Below are 16,788 nucleotides of genomic sequence, written 5' to 3'. Positions count from 1 at the left end.
ATGAACAAAAAAAGACATAAAACTATGTCAAAGAGACACAAAATCACTTCAGTAAGACAATTAACTCAAAGACACCTAAATTACCACAAAAAGACTAAACAAAATCACAAAAAGATGCATAATGAATACAAAGTGACACAAAACCACTACAAAGTGTGTTTTGTTCCTATATAGGAGAGGTGGTGGGGCCCTTTGCATTCTTGTGCTCAGGGGCCCATTGTCTCATAATCCACTCATGGCTCAAGTGATAAGAAATAATGGCACTGTGATCCTGGAATTTCAACAGCCCTTAAAATTTGGGCGCCAACAACCATTTGATGGAAATTAAATCACTTTATCAGTCACAAGAACAAGGAAATATTCTTGGTCTGTAGTCTACTATTTAAAAATATTTTTGTGAGCATACGTTAAGCACATTGAAAGCCACATTATACATGAACTGTTAATTCTGGCGAGACAGACTTTGGGGACACAGTTGGAAAATTATTTGTTGCGCAATAACATATAAAAAATAAAGACATATTTTTGAACTAGTGTAATTTACATGTTTAGTAGTAATTAAGAGACCTAAATGTAAGGGTTAAAAGGCTAAAAATCAAATCGAAAGCGTTGACGTAATGGCGGCAAGTCACGTGCGCGACGCTTTCCAGTGTATTACTCATAATACCACATTGGAATTGAGCTGCGCCGTCAGTCGTTTACGGTAAACCAGGAATTTGCCAAGTCATTGTGACTTGAAGTACTAGTTATCCTGTGTCCCTGCAATTATTGAAATTATTAGAATACTTTTGGAGATAGAAAAATAAGATATACAAAAACAAACCATCATACCAGGTGATGTAATCGGTAAATTAAAGAAAATCCTATTAATTTGTGAACGTGTGCGGAGCCTTTTTTGTGTAAAGTCAGCTTAATCTCTTTATTGACTTTAAAGCAAAGGCTTACAAAGCACACAGAGGCAATCCATACATTAATCGGGAGACAACATGTGACTCTAGTATCTAGTATCGTGTATTGACAAAATCCCTTAGTTACGCTGATGACATTAAAAACGGCACCATCCAGGCGTAAAACGACAAAAGTGGAAAATCTTACATCGCTGACAACTTTCAAAATAAAGGTCTTTCTTTGAGAAAGCGTTGCAGTGCTGAACACAGAATCGTAACAAATGATATATGAGCAGTGAAATGTGTCAAAAATGAAAGTGCAGTTAACGCGTATTCACATGCACGGCACACACCCATTGCTTTAACGCGTTTTAAAGACGACGACTTTTATTTTGAAGCGCGCCCGTTTCCGGTGTGGCGGTTTGGGCGGAGGCTGAGTCGCTTGATAGCTTCAATATAACCGCGGTGTGTCGGGTGGAGAAAGAGATTCCAAAGACTTAGCCGCCTGTCTTTCGTCCGGAGACTCGTCCATACAGCAGCCATGGTTCGTCATGTGGAAACTTTGGTAAGTTTTTTCCCCAAGAGGTTTATTCTCCGGCTTAGCTTTTATCGTTGTTACAAGCCGCCATTTTAACTCATTAATGGATGTTTTGGCTAACCAACGGGTGATGATGTGGTGCTCCCACGGACCGAGCAGCCGCGCGCACGTCCCCCCTCCTCTCGTGACCCATTCTCCACATTAAGAGTTTATTTTTTTTATTTTTCCAGCATGTTAAGTTGACTGAGAGTTGATTTTTTTATTACATCCCTCCTATTATGACTTAACAGTAAGAGTAAAGCTGTAACGTTAGCCTCCGACTTGGTTGATTGGGTGATTCATTGTGGATTGATAACGTTAGCCGCCACCATGTGAGTGACTGTGGACTTTGCCATCTTGTAGACAAGCGGGTTGCCAATAATGTTAAGTTGCAGTGGAAATGCTTGTCGCGCCAGGTTTTTATACATGGAAACCTCGTTGCATAATCTCTACTGTAACGTTAGTCTTAAAATTCCCTGTATAGTTATCTTAAAGTGACGGATACAGATGCTAACGCTGGAGCAACTTGTAGCTAACGTCTGTGCTGCTGCATCATGCTGGATAGTGGGGCCATCCACAGCAGGCCATACCCGTCCACTGGGTGCTACAGGATGCACGGGTGGGACCTGTAATGAGCTTTCCTATTATAGAGCATATTTTAATACCTATATTGTGATTACCGAGAGCGCATGATGTATGTGTGGCGGTTAAACACAATGAACACACGAGTGCACTATTTGGCATAGCCGCTGCAGTGCTCTGATATCGCAAGTGAAAGAGTAGGTTTGTTTTAAATATCAACTTAGCATTGGCATCTATCCAGATCATACACTGAATGGAGCTGACTGTCATTTATAAAGAGTGTGTGACAGCTTATTTTGGATAGCTACAAAAAGAACAATTGTACCTGAGAGGTCATGGGATGAGGCAAAACACTTTAGAAAGAGTAACAAAGGAGGGATCCCTCCTCCAGGATGCACATCTTATATACAGAGTTGTAAAAGTATTGAAGTACAATATTTGGATTTAAAATCACCTACTGAGTTTTATGAATGAGCTGCTTTTGTTTTAAGCATGTGTGATATGGTGTGGTTGTGCTGGTTTGGTGACACACTCTCAAAGTGAAAGCCCTCTGGTATAATAAGTGGTGCAGTGGTTGTTGATGAGGTGGGTGTGCAACTAGATGGCTGATGAGGTTACTGAGGAGGAAGTGGGTATACTCTCTTATATATTCCAATGGCTTTATGGCTGATACTGTAAATGGACAGAAGAGGTAGGTATACCTGCACGTACCCACCACTACACTATTGTGTATAGTTGAAGACATCCATCCATCCATTTTCATCCACTTATCCGGGGCCAGATTGCGGGGGCAACAGGCCAAGCAAAACACCCCAGACGTCCCTTTTCATCTGCAACGACTCCAGGCGTTTCCAGGCCAGATGAAATGCGTAATCCCTTCAGCATGCTCTGGGTCTGCCCCGGGGCCTCCTACCAGTGGGACGTGCCCGGAACACCTCCAACGGCACATGAAGGAAATGTTGGATTTGAATTAGCAGCAACGGTAGCCACTGACCAAATAATGCTTAATGGCACAAGCAGTCAGCAAGAGGTGCAACAGATTGCTTATCAACATTATCACTATGGCGAATGTAAGCTGCAACAACTGAGTTCAGGTCACTTAATCCCTCGCAGCATGATCAAAACAAATTGCTGACATTATCTGTTTTTCCTGTAGGAGGAATTCAATGCAATCCTGAAGGAAGCTGGAGACAAGCTGGTGGTGGTGGACTTCACAGCCTCCTGGTGTGGTCCCTGTAAACAGATTGGCCCACACTTTGACGTAAGAAGTTGATTTTGGCACTTAAGTTGGTTGGAAAAGCTGAAAGAAAATCATTTTATGAATTTTTTTTTTATTTTTATACCTCAATGAATTTCTTTCAAGGAAAGTTTATTTTATATCTGTATGAACAAGGGAACTGTGGAGAAAATGTAAACTAGATGATGGGCACAAAAAGTATTCCTTTCTAAATTGGAATCATATTAAGCTGACAAATATTTTTAGAGACAGTGTTGGTCATATTTATAACTCCCGTGGCTATGAGGTATTTTATATTTAGACACATCGTAGTTGCAGCCTTTGTAAAACAAATGTTTCCAGACTGTTAGTTGCTAAAGGGAGCCCTCTCCTCAGGGACAAATGTTGCTCAAGGGCAGCATCTCTTGTTGCTCAGGCAACCTTTCGTTAAGCTGTTCCAGTCTTATGTAGGAAATGCCTGCTTAACTGGAAAATGAAATGTGATGGTTGTGCATAACCTAAATAAATCATAGAGCCAAGATGTCAGATGTCTTTCCCTGTAGACTTATTGTAAATCAGGAACAGAAATACATCAGTATCATACTGTCTGCGCGTCCTGAATGCTCATTGATCCACTCTCTTGCAGGAACTGTCGAATAAGGCTGAAAACAAGAACGTGATTTTCCTGAAGGTGGATGTGGATGAAGCTCAGGTAAGTGTGTGTTTTTCTTTTTTTTCCTTTTTAGTTATTTATGTTTGACGTCTGAAGCACAATTAGGTTTACTACAACAGCTGCTAGTACAGAGATTCTCAACACATAGCAGCACATGTACAGTGACTTCTCCATGTTAGGGGGAAAACCTGTAAATGCTGTTCCTGGTTCATACGACATTTTAGAAGTCAAAAAGATCTATGTTAAGCACACCTGTAACAGTGACCAGCTGTTGGGAATTGTAAAGAAGGGTCTGGTGTTACGTGAGAGAAGGATTACATTAATGTCCTTTTTCCTGGTCTTGTAGGGCGTTACCATGTCATTAATACTCAGAGCAATGTGGACTATTCATGAAATCCATTTCACCAGGCCATGTGGAGCCACAGCTGGCTCATGTGACCAAAGTGCAAAGTTTTTCTGTCTCCCTGCTGAAAACATGAGATCACACTTTGCCTCCATAATTGTTTTGTTATTTTAAAGTTGGGATTAAAAATGCAAATACATTACCTGTAAGCCTTAAACATTAGCAGCACTTTTAAAGAGGCAGAACAGCTTTTTTGCAGAATGACTGATCCAGTGGCTTGTTATAACCACAGGTGGTAACTGTGACACATGTTCTTACAGAAGGGGTTTGTTTAGTCACACAACGTTGCCTCAACCACAGACCATGAACATGTTTTTAGATTGAGGTTAAAGATAGAGATAATTCACATATCATAGAGTTAAAACCAGGTCTGTTCACCATTTTTGTGACTCAAAAATGGTGAACAGACCTGGTTTTATTGGGTCGCCAAAGGTGGTGGACTTTACAGGTACCTGGTGTGGCAGCTTGTGGTCCACCACCACCACTGGCCAATTGTGTCGCTTTGGAAAAGACTGCATGTGTTCTAGGATCCCCCCTCTCGATCACATGTTTAATGTCAAAACATAAAATACAAGGAAGAGTCTATATACATTGGTTTCACCAAAGCCATCTTAAATTGCAGAGGAGAGGCCTCTGTGTTCTATGTGGGTTAAATATTAACAAATTGGACAGACCTCTCCAAACGAGGCACTCTCAGCATCGGGGCAAGTCAAAAGAATTTTTTTGTCCTGTGCGAAGAAGAGACTATGAAGAGACAGTGTTTTGACAGCGGAAAAGTAAGTCAGTCTTGTGTTTGTTTGTGTAGCATTTAGACTGTTTGTGTCGTGTCTGTTAGTTGGTGACTCGTGTATTGCTAGCTAGCTAACATTTCTTGTCAGTGACTGTGTTTACATGCACAACATACTTTGGTTTTTGCCCTTATTCCGAAAAAGACAATATTTCTACTATGCTGTATACATGTCTAAACAATGTCTTTAAAAGCCAGATAATACCATCATATCATATCCCACAGGCCTAATCAGAAAATGCTAACTTTACAATAAGGGCTAATTCATTAATATCCAAGTGGAATATGCTTTCGGCATGACCAATATGGAATTAAGAATATTGACATATTTGGAATGATAGTGGAATAACTGTGCATGTAAACATAGTGTTAAGTCTGATTTATGGTTGAGCAGTCAAAAAACCTGCACTCTTTAAAAGCATCGGGTGCCCAAGCGTGAATCAGCCTTTAGCCGCGATTGCTGATGTTACCTTGCTAGCCGTGACTAATATTCTGGCATTGATCATCCCCGACCCGGGGGCTTGTCCGTAATGTGGATTAGGCAGCAAAGAGAGCAGAGCGCGCTCCAACTCAATCGTTGTAATGCTCAGCTCAGCTGATCAGACTGAGAGTGCGAAGTCAAGCGATCTCTTCATGGTAAGTTACGAACTAGTTAAAGTACACACTGGAAAGTTAATAAACAATGACCCCATCTTTTCCCTTTTCATTATACCTAATATAACATTAACCCTGTACCTGACAACTGCCATGTCATGCATGCTAATCACATCTGTTTGCTATGTTAGCGAGGTAGCTAGCCAGCTATAGTTTGTCAGTATGGTCTGTAACGTAGCACATTAAAAGGTAAGCATTAGAGCATCTTTCTGCAGCTCGGCAGACTACAATTGAGTCGGTTAATTGTTAATTTCACGCTACGTTGTTACCTAGTTGGTGAGACGCATGACAACAAACTTGTCATACTCATTTGCTACATTAGCTAACTTGCTAACCCCATAGCTACTGTATACCTTGTCAGCTGAGTGGAAGCTAATGTATGAGCATGTGTTTACAACAAAATATTTGGCTCAGGATTTGCAGTTTGCAACGCCCTTCAACCACACAATTACAGTTGTTACATATACAAAAATTAAAATTTAAAAGTTTCCACCATTTAAAGTTTCCCCTGAAAGTGTAAAGCAGACCGTGGTGTAATGTTGCTGCCGCCAGTAATATGTTGACTTGGCAGCAGCAAACCAAAAGTCAGAAAGCTGTAGCATGAATCTTAAACAAGCTCCATAGGGTTGTGAGTACGTGGTTTTATACCACATACGTTTCAAAGTTCGTTTTCAGATAAATTTTTACTTTTAAAAAATATGTGATCGGTTAAATTAGCTGTTTATATTTGAAAAATGGCCATCTGAAAAGTCCCTAGCTTCAATAAAATGTTCTGTCCTCTGTCACCTAGTAAGGTGTGGGACTACTGGTGATGTAGTGGTCTGCAACACCAGCAAAAGCCAGGGGTCTAGCAAATCCAGTTAAATTGTCTCAGTGTATAATAATGTTTGATATTCTTGGAATAAAATCATTTAAGAAAGTAGTCGTCCGAGTACCTTCGCATAGTCATATTCCTGAAAAATTTGTTCATAATCTACATTGAAAAGGTCCATTTTCTTTCCAGCTCAGAAATTCATTATATTTGCAGCCATATCGGTAATCAGTTAATTTTTGCTTTTTACAATTGATATTGGTCTAAAATATCCAATATTGGTCAGGCAGTGATATTTATGTATGGTTAAACATACAGTTTGTAGGTTGGTATACATTCTACAAAAAACAATGACCAGCAGTGAGGATGGAGGGAGAGGTTTGGATGACCTGTTCATATAATAACTTACAGTAGTCTCCTGTTTGCTGTCTAATGTCTATCAGCGGTTTTCGACCATCTAGTAGTATCTTGTTAGAGGCTATGCTTCAGACATTTTTGGCTTGAATATATTCGATTATTAATATTTTTACAGGGTATCCGCGGGGTTGTAAAAGGTATTAAAAGGTAGTAAATGAAATTTACCAAAATTAAGGCCATTAAAAAGTATTAAAAAGTAATAAATGTCATCTGAGGAGGTATTAAATTTTCAAACCACTATCCAACTATGAGTTTTTTTCCCATTTGTGTTAAGTGCAGGCTAAAAATCCTGTGATTTTATTTATTATATAAATTATATGTGCGAGTAGGACCTGAGTGATAAAGGATGTGACGTCAGTCAGTGTCAGGAAAAAAAAACAAAACAAACAATTTGCGCCTCAGTCAGTCTACAGTATGCTCCATTGCGGATTGCTGCCAAAACACTTATCATGGGGAAATGTAAGTTTTCGGACCACTGGTTAGAGGACGTGAGATTAAAGACTGGCTCAGGCCAGTAGTTGGTAACAGCCGAGAGGCTTATTGCCATGTCTGTAAAAACCTGGATGGGGGTGAATGCTGTCAGGTCCCACATGGAGTCCAGTGGCCACCAATCAAGAATGCACCGACGTAGTGAGCAATTGCCAATTTCCATGTTTTGCAGTAGCGCGACGGCTACATCACCGCAAACCTCCACTGCTCCCCCGCAAGCCACTGCAAGCGGTAGCACCGTGAGTAGACCTACGACGACAGACGTCAGACAGCAAACTCTATGCCCCACTTCAATGTTGCGAGCTGAGGTGCTGTGGTGCCTGGGAACAGCAACGAAACACCACTCATACAGCTCCAATGAGGGGATAGGAGAGCTCTTCAGGAACATGTTTATGGATTCAGAGATAGCAAAAAACTTTGCGTGTGGCAAGGACAAGACGAGCTACATCATCAAGTTTGGTTTAGCGCCATACTTTAAGAAGAAACTCATTGCAAGTGTAAACAAAGCTGGACCGTTCATCCTCATGTTTGACGAAAGTCTTAATACATGTTAAAAAAAAAACAAAACAGATGGACATACACGTTCGGTATTTGGAGGATGGCTGTGTGACAGCAAGGTATTTAGGTTCTGAATTCCTGGGACATGCGAGGGCAGAAGACCTGTTGTAGCACATCAAAGTAAGTATATTTTCTTATAATTATGCTTTTGAGTGCGTGTGCCATATTTATCCCCGTATTGATTAAAACAAGATGCGGCCCGTCACATGGGCACTGAAGCCCAGACTTGAGAGAGTCATTCAAAGGAAATTTATTTGTTGGTTTAAGCATTGATGAGGTAATCGCTATTAGTATGTTATTTTCTTTTCAATGATGTTCCTCCTTACAAGTTTATTGCTGTATTTATGAAAAAACATCAACCAATATTGCATATACATCCATAATTCTTATAATGGCTAATTAAAGAATACTTATTGTTACACTGACATATTCTTAATTAGAAGTGTTACTCAAAAAACCTGCATTTTTACACCTGATTTGAATTTTATTCGAATACGAATACTTATTTATTTTTATTGGACTCAGTGAGACCTCTGTGTTTTTAGTACCTTGATGCAGAGTTAGAGCCGTAGAGGACGCTCACTCACACACACACACACACACACACACACACACACACACACACACACACACACGGATAACCTTACACGTGGAATCAGTAATAGGAAAACATACTTTTTTCTGTTAGAAAATTGTGTTACTCTGTTAATATTTTGGTGTTTGATTGCAGTTGTTGTACAATTTTATCAAATTGATGGTTATTGTGTTGCTTGGCAACAGTTACGTATTCCATATGCAGAGGTTATGACCTATATATCAGTTGAGATTAATAGCATGTTTGTCACAGCAGTGTGAATGGTCCATCCTATGACAAAGGTTCAGACATCCTGGAGACACTGTCAGGATTAAATCAAAGGCTACAGATTTTAGCTTTACATCCAATAAGGGATGATTATTTTCTCAAAGGTCATGTTTCCTCATCAGTGTCAGATATTAGAACTGTTAAGCTGGCAGCTAAGGAAGCTCTTCATAACCCTCTAGTTTCTCCTTTCCTCATCTCCTCATCCAGGCTGAGATTCTCAGTGTCCTGAGTCACAAGAACATCATTCAGTTTTATGGAGCCGTGCGGGAATGTCCCAACTACCCCCCCTCTCAATTCATCTCTGATTTTATCTCAGTGTTGGACAGTTTTTCTCTCTCTGTTTGTGCATGTGTTAAATGTTGAATTCATTTAATTAAACATTTCTGTTTTTAACTTTTTAAACCTTTTCTGATTTTCATTTGTCATTCTGTCTTCATTGAGATAGCATGATGGTGAAAGAGAGTGTAGCGCTGTGTGCTCTTCCTACACATAACAATGAAATAACTTTTTGTCTTGGGTTAGGGTTAAATAACAAATAATTGTGTATAGGTCAGTGTTTTTATTTAGGCAAAAAAGTAACAAAGTATCTAGTAACTGTAATAATAGGTACTTGATTTGAATTGTAAGCATTACACTTACTCACTCAGAAAGTTAAGTAAGAAGACGACAGTAATCCGTTACTTTATAATTAGTTACCCCCAACACTGAAGTTCGAAAGGTTGCCACCACAGTTGCAGCTTGAAGTCGTGTTGGTATTAAAAGATATTGTGACGGTATTAAAAAAGGTATTAAAAAGTATTAAATTCAACTTAATAATTTCTGTATAAACCCTGTTTTAGTATCGTACATTACTGTATTCCCAACATGTTTATGCTCCTTAAAGAAGACAAAGTCTTGTTGACTACAGTTCCTAATGGGTGCTTCCCACATGCATTGGTCTCTTTGGGCCATCCATCCATCCATCCATCCATCCATCCATCCATCCATCCATCCATCCATCCAATCAATCCAATCAATCTTGAACGGTCCATTATCATCGCATAGCAGTGTTTTTGACTCAGTCCATTGAATGTTGTTCCTTTTTGCTCTTTTCAGGATGTGGCTGCAAAGTGGGACATAGGGGCCATGCCCACATTCATATTTATCAAGAATGAAAAAAAGGTAAGCATGAAAATATACAGCAAAGATGGAAACACTGACAATGCTTTATTTTTTTATAAAGTTGTAATATGCTGCTCATTTACACATCCAGCAGATTCAGGACAACATTATCATTCTTGTAGAGTCTTATAAAACATTATTTTATGAAGTAAATTTAAATACATATTGTGTACTTTTTTTTTTTTTTTTTTTTTTTTTAAGTAAAGCTATCTTTAACCCTCCTGTCTGCATTGTGTTTCAGGTGATGGAGGTCGTTGGTGCTGACCCAGGCAAACTGGGTAAAAAGCTGCAAGAGTTAAGAACCTAAAGTTCCACCAACCAGTCAACACACACCTTCATCGTATAAACCACAGTAGCCATTGTTGCCCACTGTACATGCCCAAGAAATTCCAGTTCCATGTTGTATACAGTAACCATGAGCTCTTCCATTCCATCCTGGCAATAATAATGTATTGCACTTGTCATGTATTGGTGACATACTCTAAGTCCTGTCAATTCAGAGTATGTATTGACTTTCTGATCTGAAATTTGATTAAAACCTGATGACCACTATTAATTCTGTTAAATATCACAGATTGGCTGTGCTCCTGACTAACCCCTGAAGTTTCTTTGGATGTTGTGTTCAACAAGGTGGATTTAATAAATACAGATGAGTTACAGGAACTTTGTACTCCCCTTTATTCACATTTGAATGCACCGAGCACCACAGAACATGACTTTTATACACAACAACTTGCTGTAAGAGGAAAGAATTTGATCATGCAAAAGTGTTTAATGGTACTTTATGTTGCGTAAAACCAGGGTGTCTGCAGGTCCTCAGAGTTTCATAAACATTAGGTAGTAAAAGTCATGAAGTAGTCTTGAATTTGAGGTCTAAATTGCCACCAACATTTTATCGACTTCAATTAACCCAGCTTTCCTTTTTATCATAATGAATCAAGCTTGACATTTCTGATGTTACAATTCTTTAAACCTACCACTGAACCTAACACTCCTTTTATGCTTGCACTTGTTGGCAAAATGTCAGTTTACCTAACTCACTCTAAAACAGCCACATTTCAACATAAAACCTACTTCTGCATGGGGCCACATATATACTTCTTACCTGTAACGTTTGCATAAGAAAAATATTTTTAAAAATCACACTCAAATTTGGTTTAAAATGATCCTGAAATGGTCCTACTAGTCCAGCTTTTCATCGATCATTTCATAACACTGCTTCACTTAAAAGAAATGTTTCTACTTGTCACCTCTCAATCATCATCAGTGATCACTACCTATCGCCTCTCCATTGAGTACGATTGTGCTGCTGTTGGTGAGTCTGATCATTTGTGAGTCTCCAGGTGGCTGTACAGGCCTTGATCAACATGTACTGTTGCACGTTGCACATGGTGATATTTGTGGCTGGTGGCATGTTGGTGGTACTTCAAGGAGCCATTTTGGTGGTGGATCTCTCCTTTCTTTGTTTCTCCTCCTTCAGCTGTAAAGCATTTTGTTTCTGAAGGCGGGTGTTTGGCATGTGAATGACATGGTCTGTCTATCATAACTGGTGCCAGGTGATGGTTGTGGTGATACTGGGTATGTTGCTCCAAGATTCCGCCGTAAGTTCACCTACATGTATCTTCCCTGATCCTAAGGATCTCAGAGTTATTGCTGCTGGTGCGCCCCCCATTTTTGAGGTGTATCTCTCTTTCTTTGTCAACTCTTTTTTCTCGGTCCATTGGAGGTCCTTTTCTTGCTGTACTCAGCCTTCATAGACCGTCCAGCTCAAAAGATTTCTGTTTAAGTGTCTCTCAGGTGGGCTTTGATCTTGTCTTTCTACCACTTTTTCTGTATGACTCTGTGTCCTCCTTAGGTGTGTTTTTCCTTTCTTCGCTTGGTCGTAAAGCATTTGTTTCAGAAGGCAGGTATTTGGCATGTGTATGACGTGGTCCATCCATCATAACTGGTGCTGGGTAATGGTTGTGGTGATAGTAGGGTTGTTGGCTTCCTCCAAGACACTGACATAAACTATGGTCCCAGGTGATCCTAAGGGTCTGACAAGGGCATTACTGATGGTACTTCTCCTGTCTTGTTGGATTTCTCCTTTCTTTGTGGCCTCTCTCTTTCTGTGGCACAGTGGAGGTCCTTTTCTTGCTGTGCTGAGCCTTCATGGACCACCCTGCTCTCAAGCTTTCTGTTGAGAGCCACCTTCTTTCAGTTGTTGAGGTTGAAGTTATGTTGTCTCTTTACCACTTTTCTGTCCTCCTTGGGTGTGTTTCCCTTCTTTCAGTTGGCTGTAAAGCATTTGTTTCAGAAGGCAGGTGTTTGGCATGTGTATGACGTCTATGATAATTGGTGCCAGGTAATAGTTGTGGGGGGTTTTTCAAGACACTGGTATTAGTTTACCTCTTTCCCCAGCTGATCCAAATGATCTTACAAAGGCATTACAGTGGTACTGCTTTTGTTTGGGTGTTGGATCTTCTTTGTTGTCCCTTTTTTCCTCAGCACAGTGGAGGTCCTTTTCTTGCTGTGCTGAGCCTTCATAGACCATCCTGCTCCATAGGTTTCTGTTGACAGCCACCTACTCCAAGTTGATGAGTTTGAAGTTTCACTTTCTCAGGTGGGTTTTGATGTTGTCTTTGTACCTCTTTTTCTGTCCCCCTTGGGTGCATTTCTCTTCAGCCAGTTGGTCATAAAGCACACGACCCATCCATGGCATCTGGTTGTTGGATTCCTTTTAGGATGCTGACATTAGTTCACCTTTCTTCCCAGCTGATTTGAAGGATCCTCCGGAGGCATCACAGGTGGTACTGCTCTAGGGTTTTTGTATGTCTGCTATAGGTGGTCAAGTTTTCAGCCCCATAAAGCAGGGAAGGCACATCTGTTGCTTGATAGACGTGGAGTTTGGTCTTGGTTTGGATGTCCTGATCCTCAAACACACTCTTCCTCAGCCAAGTTAGGTAAAAGTGATTCACATTCTTCAAGATGATGTTGTCCACACATGTTGTGAGGGCTTGGGAGGGTTTGCCAGGTGCTGGTTGGTGTAAAATCTGAGTCTTTTTTAGGTTTAGGGCAAGTCCCAGGAGGTGGTAAGCTCTGGGAAAGGCATTTAAGATGCTCTGAAGGTCCACTTGAAATTGTGTGTTGTAATTGTCATACTGGAGCTCCGTAGATATTCAAGATAACAAGTTTTTCCACTCTCAAATACGCTTGACCAGTTAAGATGACTCTTGACCGATTGAAAAATCCACTCCCAGTGTCGATTCAAGTGAGAAATTCACAGATTACCTGTCATGACAGGAGGTTTACATGGAACATGGGGAAACCTAATTCATATTTTCCTTGTATACGTGATTCAGATGATACATAATGTGCAGGTGTATCTTTGACTCTTCCACATCCAGCCAGTCCTACACGTCTGTAGCTACTGAGCAGTTGAGTGATCACAGTTTGATCTGTGGCCGTCAGAACACTCCTTTATGTATACACTCTGCAGGGTTTGTTTCTCAATTTGATCACCACTGAAGAAAAGAGTTAAAAATGCTTATCCTGTGCATATATAAGGGTCAACGTTTCAATTTCATGTCAGTATCTTGGTTAAGTGTAATGGAGCTGAGATATTGGTATGGGTGTTTTTAAAATCCAGGAAAACCTGCTTTCACAGCCTTGTGGCGACACTGTTTTCACATCAAATGTTTCCAGGTAACTTAATAGGTAAATACGTCCATTGGAACAGGCCCCAGCTTATTGCTGTAACTGTCTGTATAAAAAAAAAAAACAAAACAGCTGGTGTTGATTCTGTGGGGAAACAGTGAAGATGGAGGGAGAGGCTCTGATGTCCTGGTCATTTAATAACTCATAAATGTTTCCTGGTTGCTGTCTAGTATCTGGATGACTGAACAAATCCAGTCAGGCAGCATTTACAGAGACTGCGCTTCAGACATTTCTGTGTTGAGTGTGCTCAATAGTCTTTATTTTCAATATTGTACATCCCTGTATTGTTTTTTGTTCCTTAAAGAAGACAGGTTTTGTTGCCTCTGTGGTTCCGATTGGATGGTTTCCACATCGTCCATTCACATCCTCTGTAGACCTGCATGTTAGCTTGAACAGACCTTTATGAGGGCGTAGCAGTGTTTTTGAGTCAGTCCATATATCTGACTTGTTCTTTTTGCTCTTTTCAGGAGGTGAGTGAACATTGCGGGATTCAGTGCATGCCCACATTCATGTTTTTCAAGAATGGATCGAAGGTAAGTGTGAACATACAGCACAGATGGAAACACTGACACATTATCACTTCTTACTAAGTGTACAATATGTAATATCCTCTCGAGACCCAAACCTTTGTTTGGTGTACACCAGTGTGATTCTGCCCTCAGCTCATTTCGACAACCTAAGGTGCCAGATAGGAAACATACAGACATGCAGTAGAAGCAAGCAAATAAACTGGATCAATAGAGATAACATTCGATTCTACCTGACCTAAAAAGCTGGGCATCTTCTTTAAAAGCTTCATGACCAGAGTACTGCTGATACTGGAAATCTAACACAAGAATAGGGTCAGAACAAGTGAAAATGTAGGCAGGGGTTGGGGTTAGGATTAGCCTACCTTTTCTGCACTGCACAGACTATAAAGATTAGCCCACATAAAGAAAAACCAAGTGTCACCAGTTCAACATTAACGTGAATACCTTTCTTTGGTGTGTTCAGCTGAAATATCAAGGCAGCAAACCTGCTCCCAAACCTGGATGTTTTTCAGTGATGCATCAGTGTTTCCTGCCACATTTGTGCCACCAAATCTGGGTGTGTTTGTTTGTTTTTTAGAGATGCAGTGGCATCGGTTCCACCAAACCCACAAATTTTTTTTGATGCATTTTTTTTTCAGTGTGTCCTGTGACATGTTGCTGCATCATTCGTGCCACTGAACATGGAAGTTTTTTAGCGACACATTGCAGAGTTTCCTGTGACATTTGTGCCACCAAACCTAGGTGTTTTTTGAGATATATTGCGGCAATTGTGCGGGTATTTCAAGCCAAAACGCGATCTTCCCCTGACCATAACCAAATTTATTTTGTGCCCAAACATATAACCACACATAGACCACGACATTGTTGAAAGTTAAATTTTCAACACATCCGCTACATAACGTACAAATGTTCCATATCTGTGTTTTGCGTAGGTTCACTACCTCGGAAACCACGAGCGTGACAGTTGCTAACAATAAATTGCAAATATATAAATTAGCTGATCAACTTGTCGTCATTGTCAAAGTATAATGTTTTGCTCATTTTTCGCTCATGTAGGTTTAGTGTTTTCAACCTGGCAACCCGTGTAAGCTTCAAGTCCAATATTTTGGATTCAGACTGCAGTAACAATTGTACATGCTAGCTGTCAGTGTTTATTTATATATATATATATATATATATATATATATATATATATATATATATATATATATATATATATATATATATATACTTAAATATGAATTATAATTTAATTATTCAAAGTTAATTTTAATGCGTATCACTGTAAATTTGTTTTTAGATTAAGTCTGTCTTTAACCCTCTTGTCTGTTCTGTCTTTCAGGTGTTCGAGTTCTCTGGTGCAAACAAAGATACACTGACTGAAAAAGTGGTAGAGTTCAGAACATAAAGTTCCACCGACCAGTCAACACCCTCATCGTATGAACCACAGTAGCCACTGTACATGCCCAAGAAATTCCAGTTTCATGTTGTGTACAATAACCATCAGCTCTTCCATTCCACCCTGGCAATAATAATTTATTGCAGTCATGTATTAGTGATGTACTCTAAGTCCTGTCAGTTCAATGTACGTATTGACTGTTTTAACAACTGGCTGAAATTTTATTAAAACTCTTTTTAATTCTGTTTTATACGAGAGATTGGCTTAGCTCCGGACAAACTCCTGAACTTTCTTTGTATGTTGTGTTAAACAAGGTGGATTTAATAAATGAAGATGAGTTACAGGAACTTTGTCCTCCTCTTATTCACGCTTGAATGCACCGAGCACCGCAGACCATGACTGTGATACACAACCCTTCGCTGTAAGAGCAACAAATCTGATCAGCACAAGAGCATGAAATGGTATTTTATGCTTTAATAAAAATGTGAGAATAGTTTACACATATACATTGGACAATCACATCAATAGTTTTTACACATCATACAAGTATATAGCAGCATATGTTTAATACTGTTGAGTCTCTATATGAAAAAATACAGCTTTATTTTACAAAATGGTTCTTGCTTTGCCTTTGCAGAGAGATGAGAATGAATGGTTTACAAGTGTGTCAGTTAACTATACAAGAATTCCCTTCATAAGATGATTCACATGGAGCTGAATGGAACCTTTAGAAGTGATAGTAACCTGATTTTCTTTTCCTGCAAAGACAAAGAAGACAAACAGTGATTTAGTCAGTTCTGTACATAAGTATGAAATCAAGGTGCTTGTTCTCCAGTAATTCCATTTTACGCAGCTTTATATTTATACTCCATTACATCTCAGAGACAAATATTCTACACTTTACTCCATTACATGTCTGACAGCTTTAGTTACTCTTCAAATAACAATTTCTCATCATTTCCAGTCCAGTTTTTCCTGATACACTGACAGATTAAGTGTTGACAAAACTCTTCTACTTCTTAAGATAATAAACTCTTATCTTGGATGAGGTGGACTTGCGTTGTCATGAAGCTGAAAACAGGCCTG

At 39.6% G+C, this 16,788-nt stretch overlaps 2 protein-coding genes across 6 annotated transcripts in view; one reads left to right on the top strand and one right to left on the bottom strand.

The window, feature by feature from the left end:
* Positions 1-1,293: 1,293 nt before the first annotated feature.
* txnb (thioredoxin b) lies at positions 1,294-16,049 on the top strand. Of its 2 annotated transcripts, none has more exons than XM_033651897.2 (5): positions 1,294-1,452; positions 3,203-3,307; positions 3,909-3,974; positions 14,241-14,306; positions 15,646-16,049. In XM_033651897.2, the coding sequence occupies exons 1-5, from the start codon at positions 1,429-1,431 to the stop codon at positions 15,709-15,711; spliced, it is 327 nt and encodes a 108-aa protein (XP_033507788.1). In that variant the 5' UTR covers positions 1,294-1,428; the 3' UTR covers positions 15,712-16,049. The 2 variants fall into 2 exon arrangements, with proteins under 2 accessions (XP_033507788.1, XP_033507789.2); XM_033651898.2 differs by lacking the exons at positions 14,241-14,306; positions 15,646-16,049 and adding exons at positions 10,012-10,077; positions 10,319-10,736.
* A 112-nt stretch (positions 16,050-16,161) lies between these two features.
* The window catches only part of svep1 (sushi, von Willebrand factor type A, EGF and pentraxin domain containing 1), a 137,329-nt gene continuing 136,702 nt past the window's right edge, over positions 16,162-16,788 (bottom strand). For all 4 annotated transcript variants that reach the window (XM_078164867.1, XM_033609811.2, XM_078164866.1 and 1 more), the window contains one exon: positions 16,162-16,460. In XM_078164867.1, the coding sequence (XP_078020993.1) occupies positions 16,430-16,460 (31 nt within the window). In that variant the 3' untranslated portion in view covers positions 16,162-16,429. The remainder of the gene's footprint in view (positions 16,461-16,788) is intronic.

Source organism: Epinephelus lanceolatus, chromosome 22 (assembly GCF_041903045.1).
Source record: "Epinephelus lanceolatus isolate andai-2023 chromosome 22, ASM4190304v1, whole genome shotgun sequence".
NCBI classification, from domain to species: domain Eukaryota; kingdom Metazoa; phylum Chordata; class Actinopteri; order Perciformes; family Serranidae; genus Epinephelus; species Epinephelus lanceolatus.
This window is presented reverse-complemented; position numbering and strand designations above follow the sequence as displayed.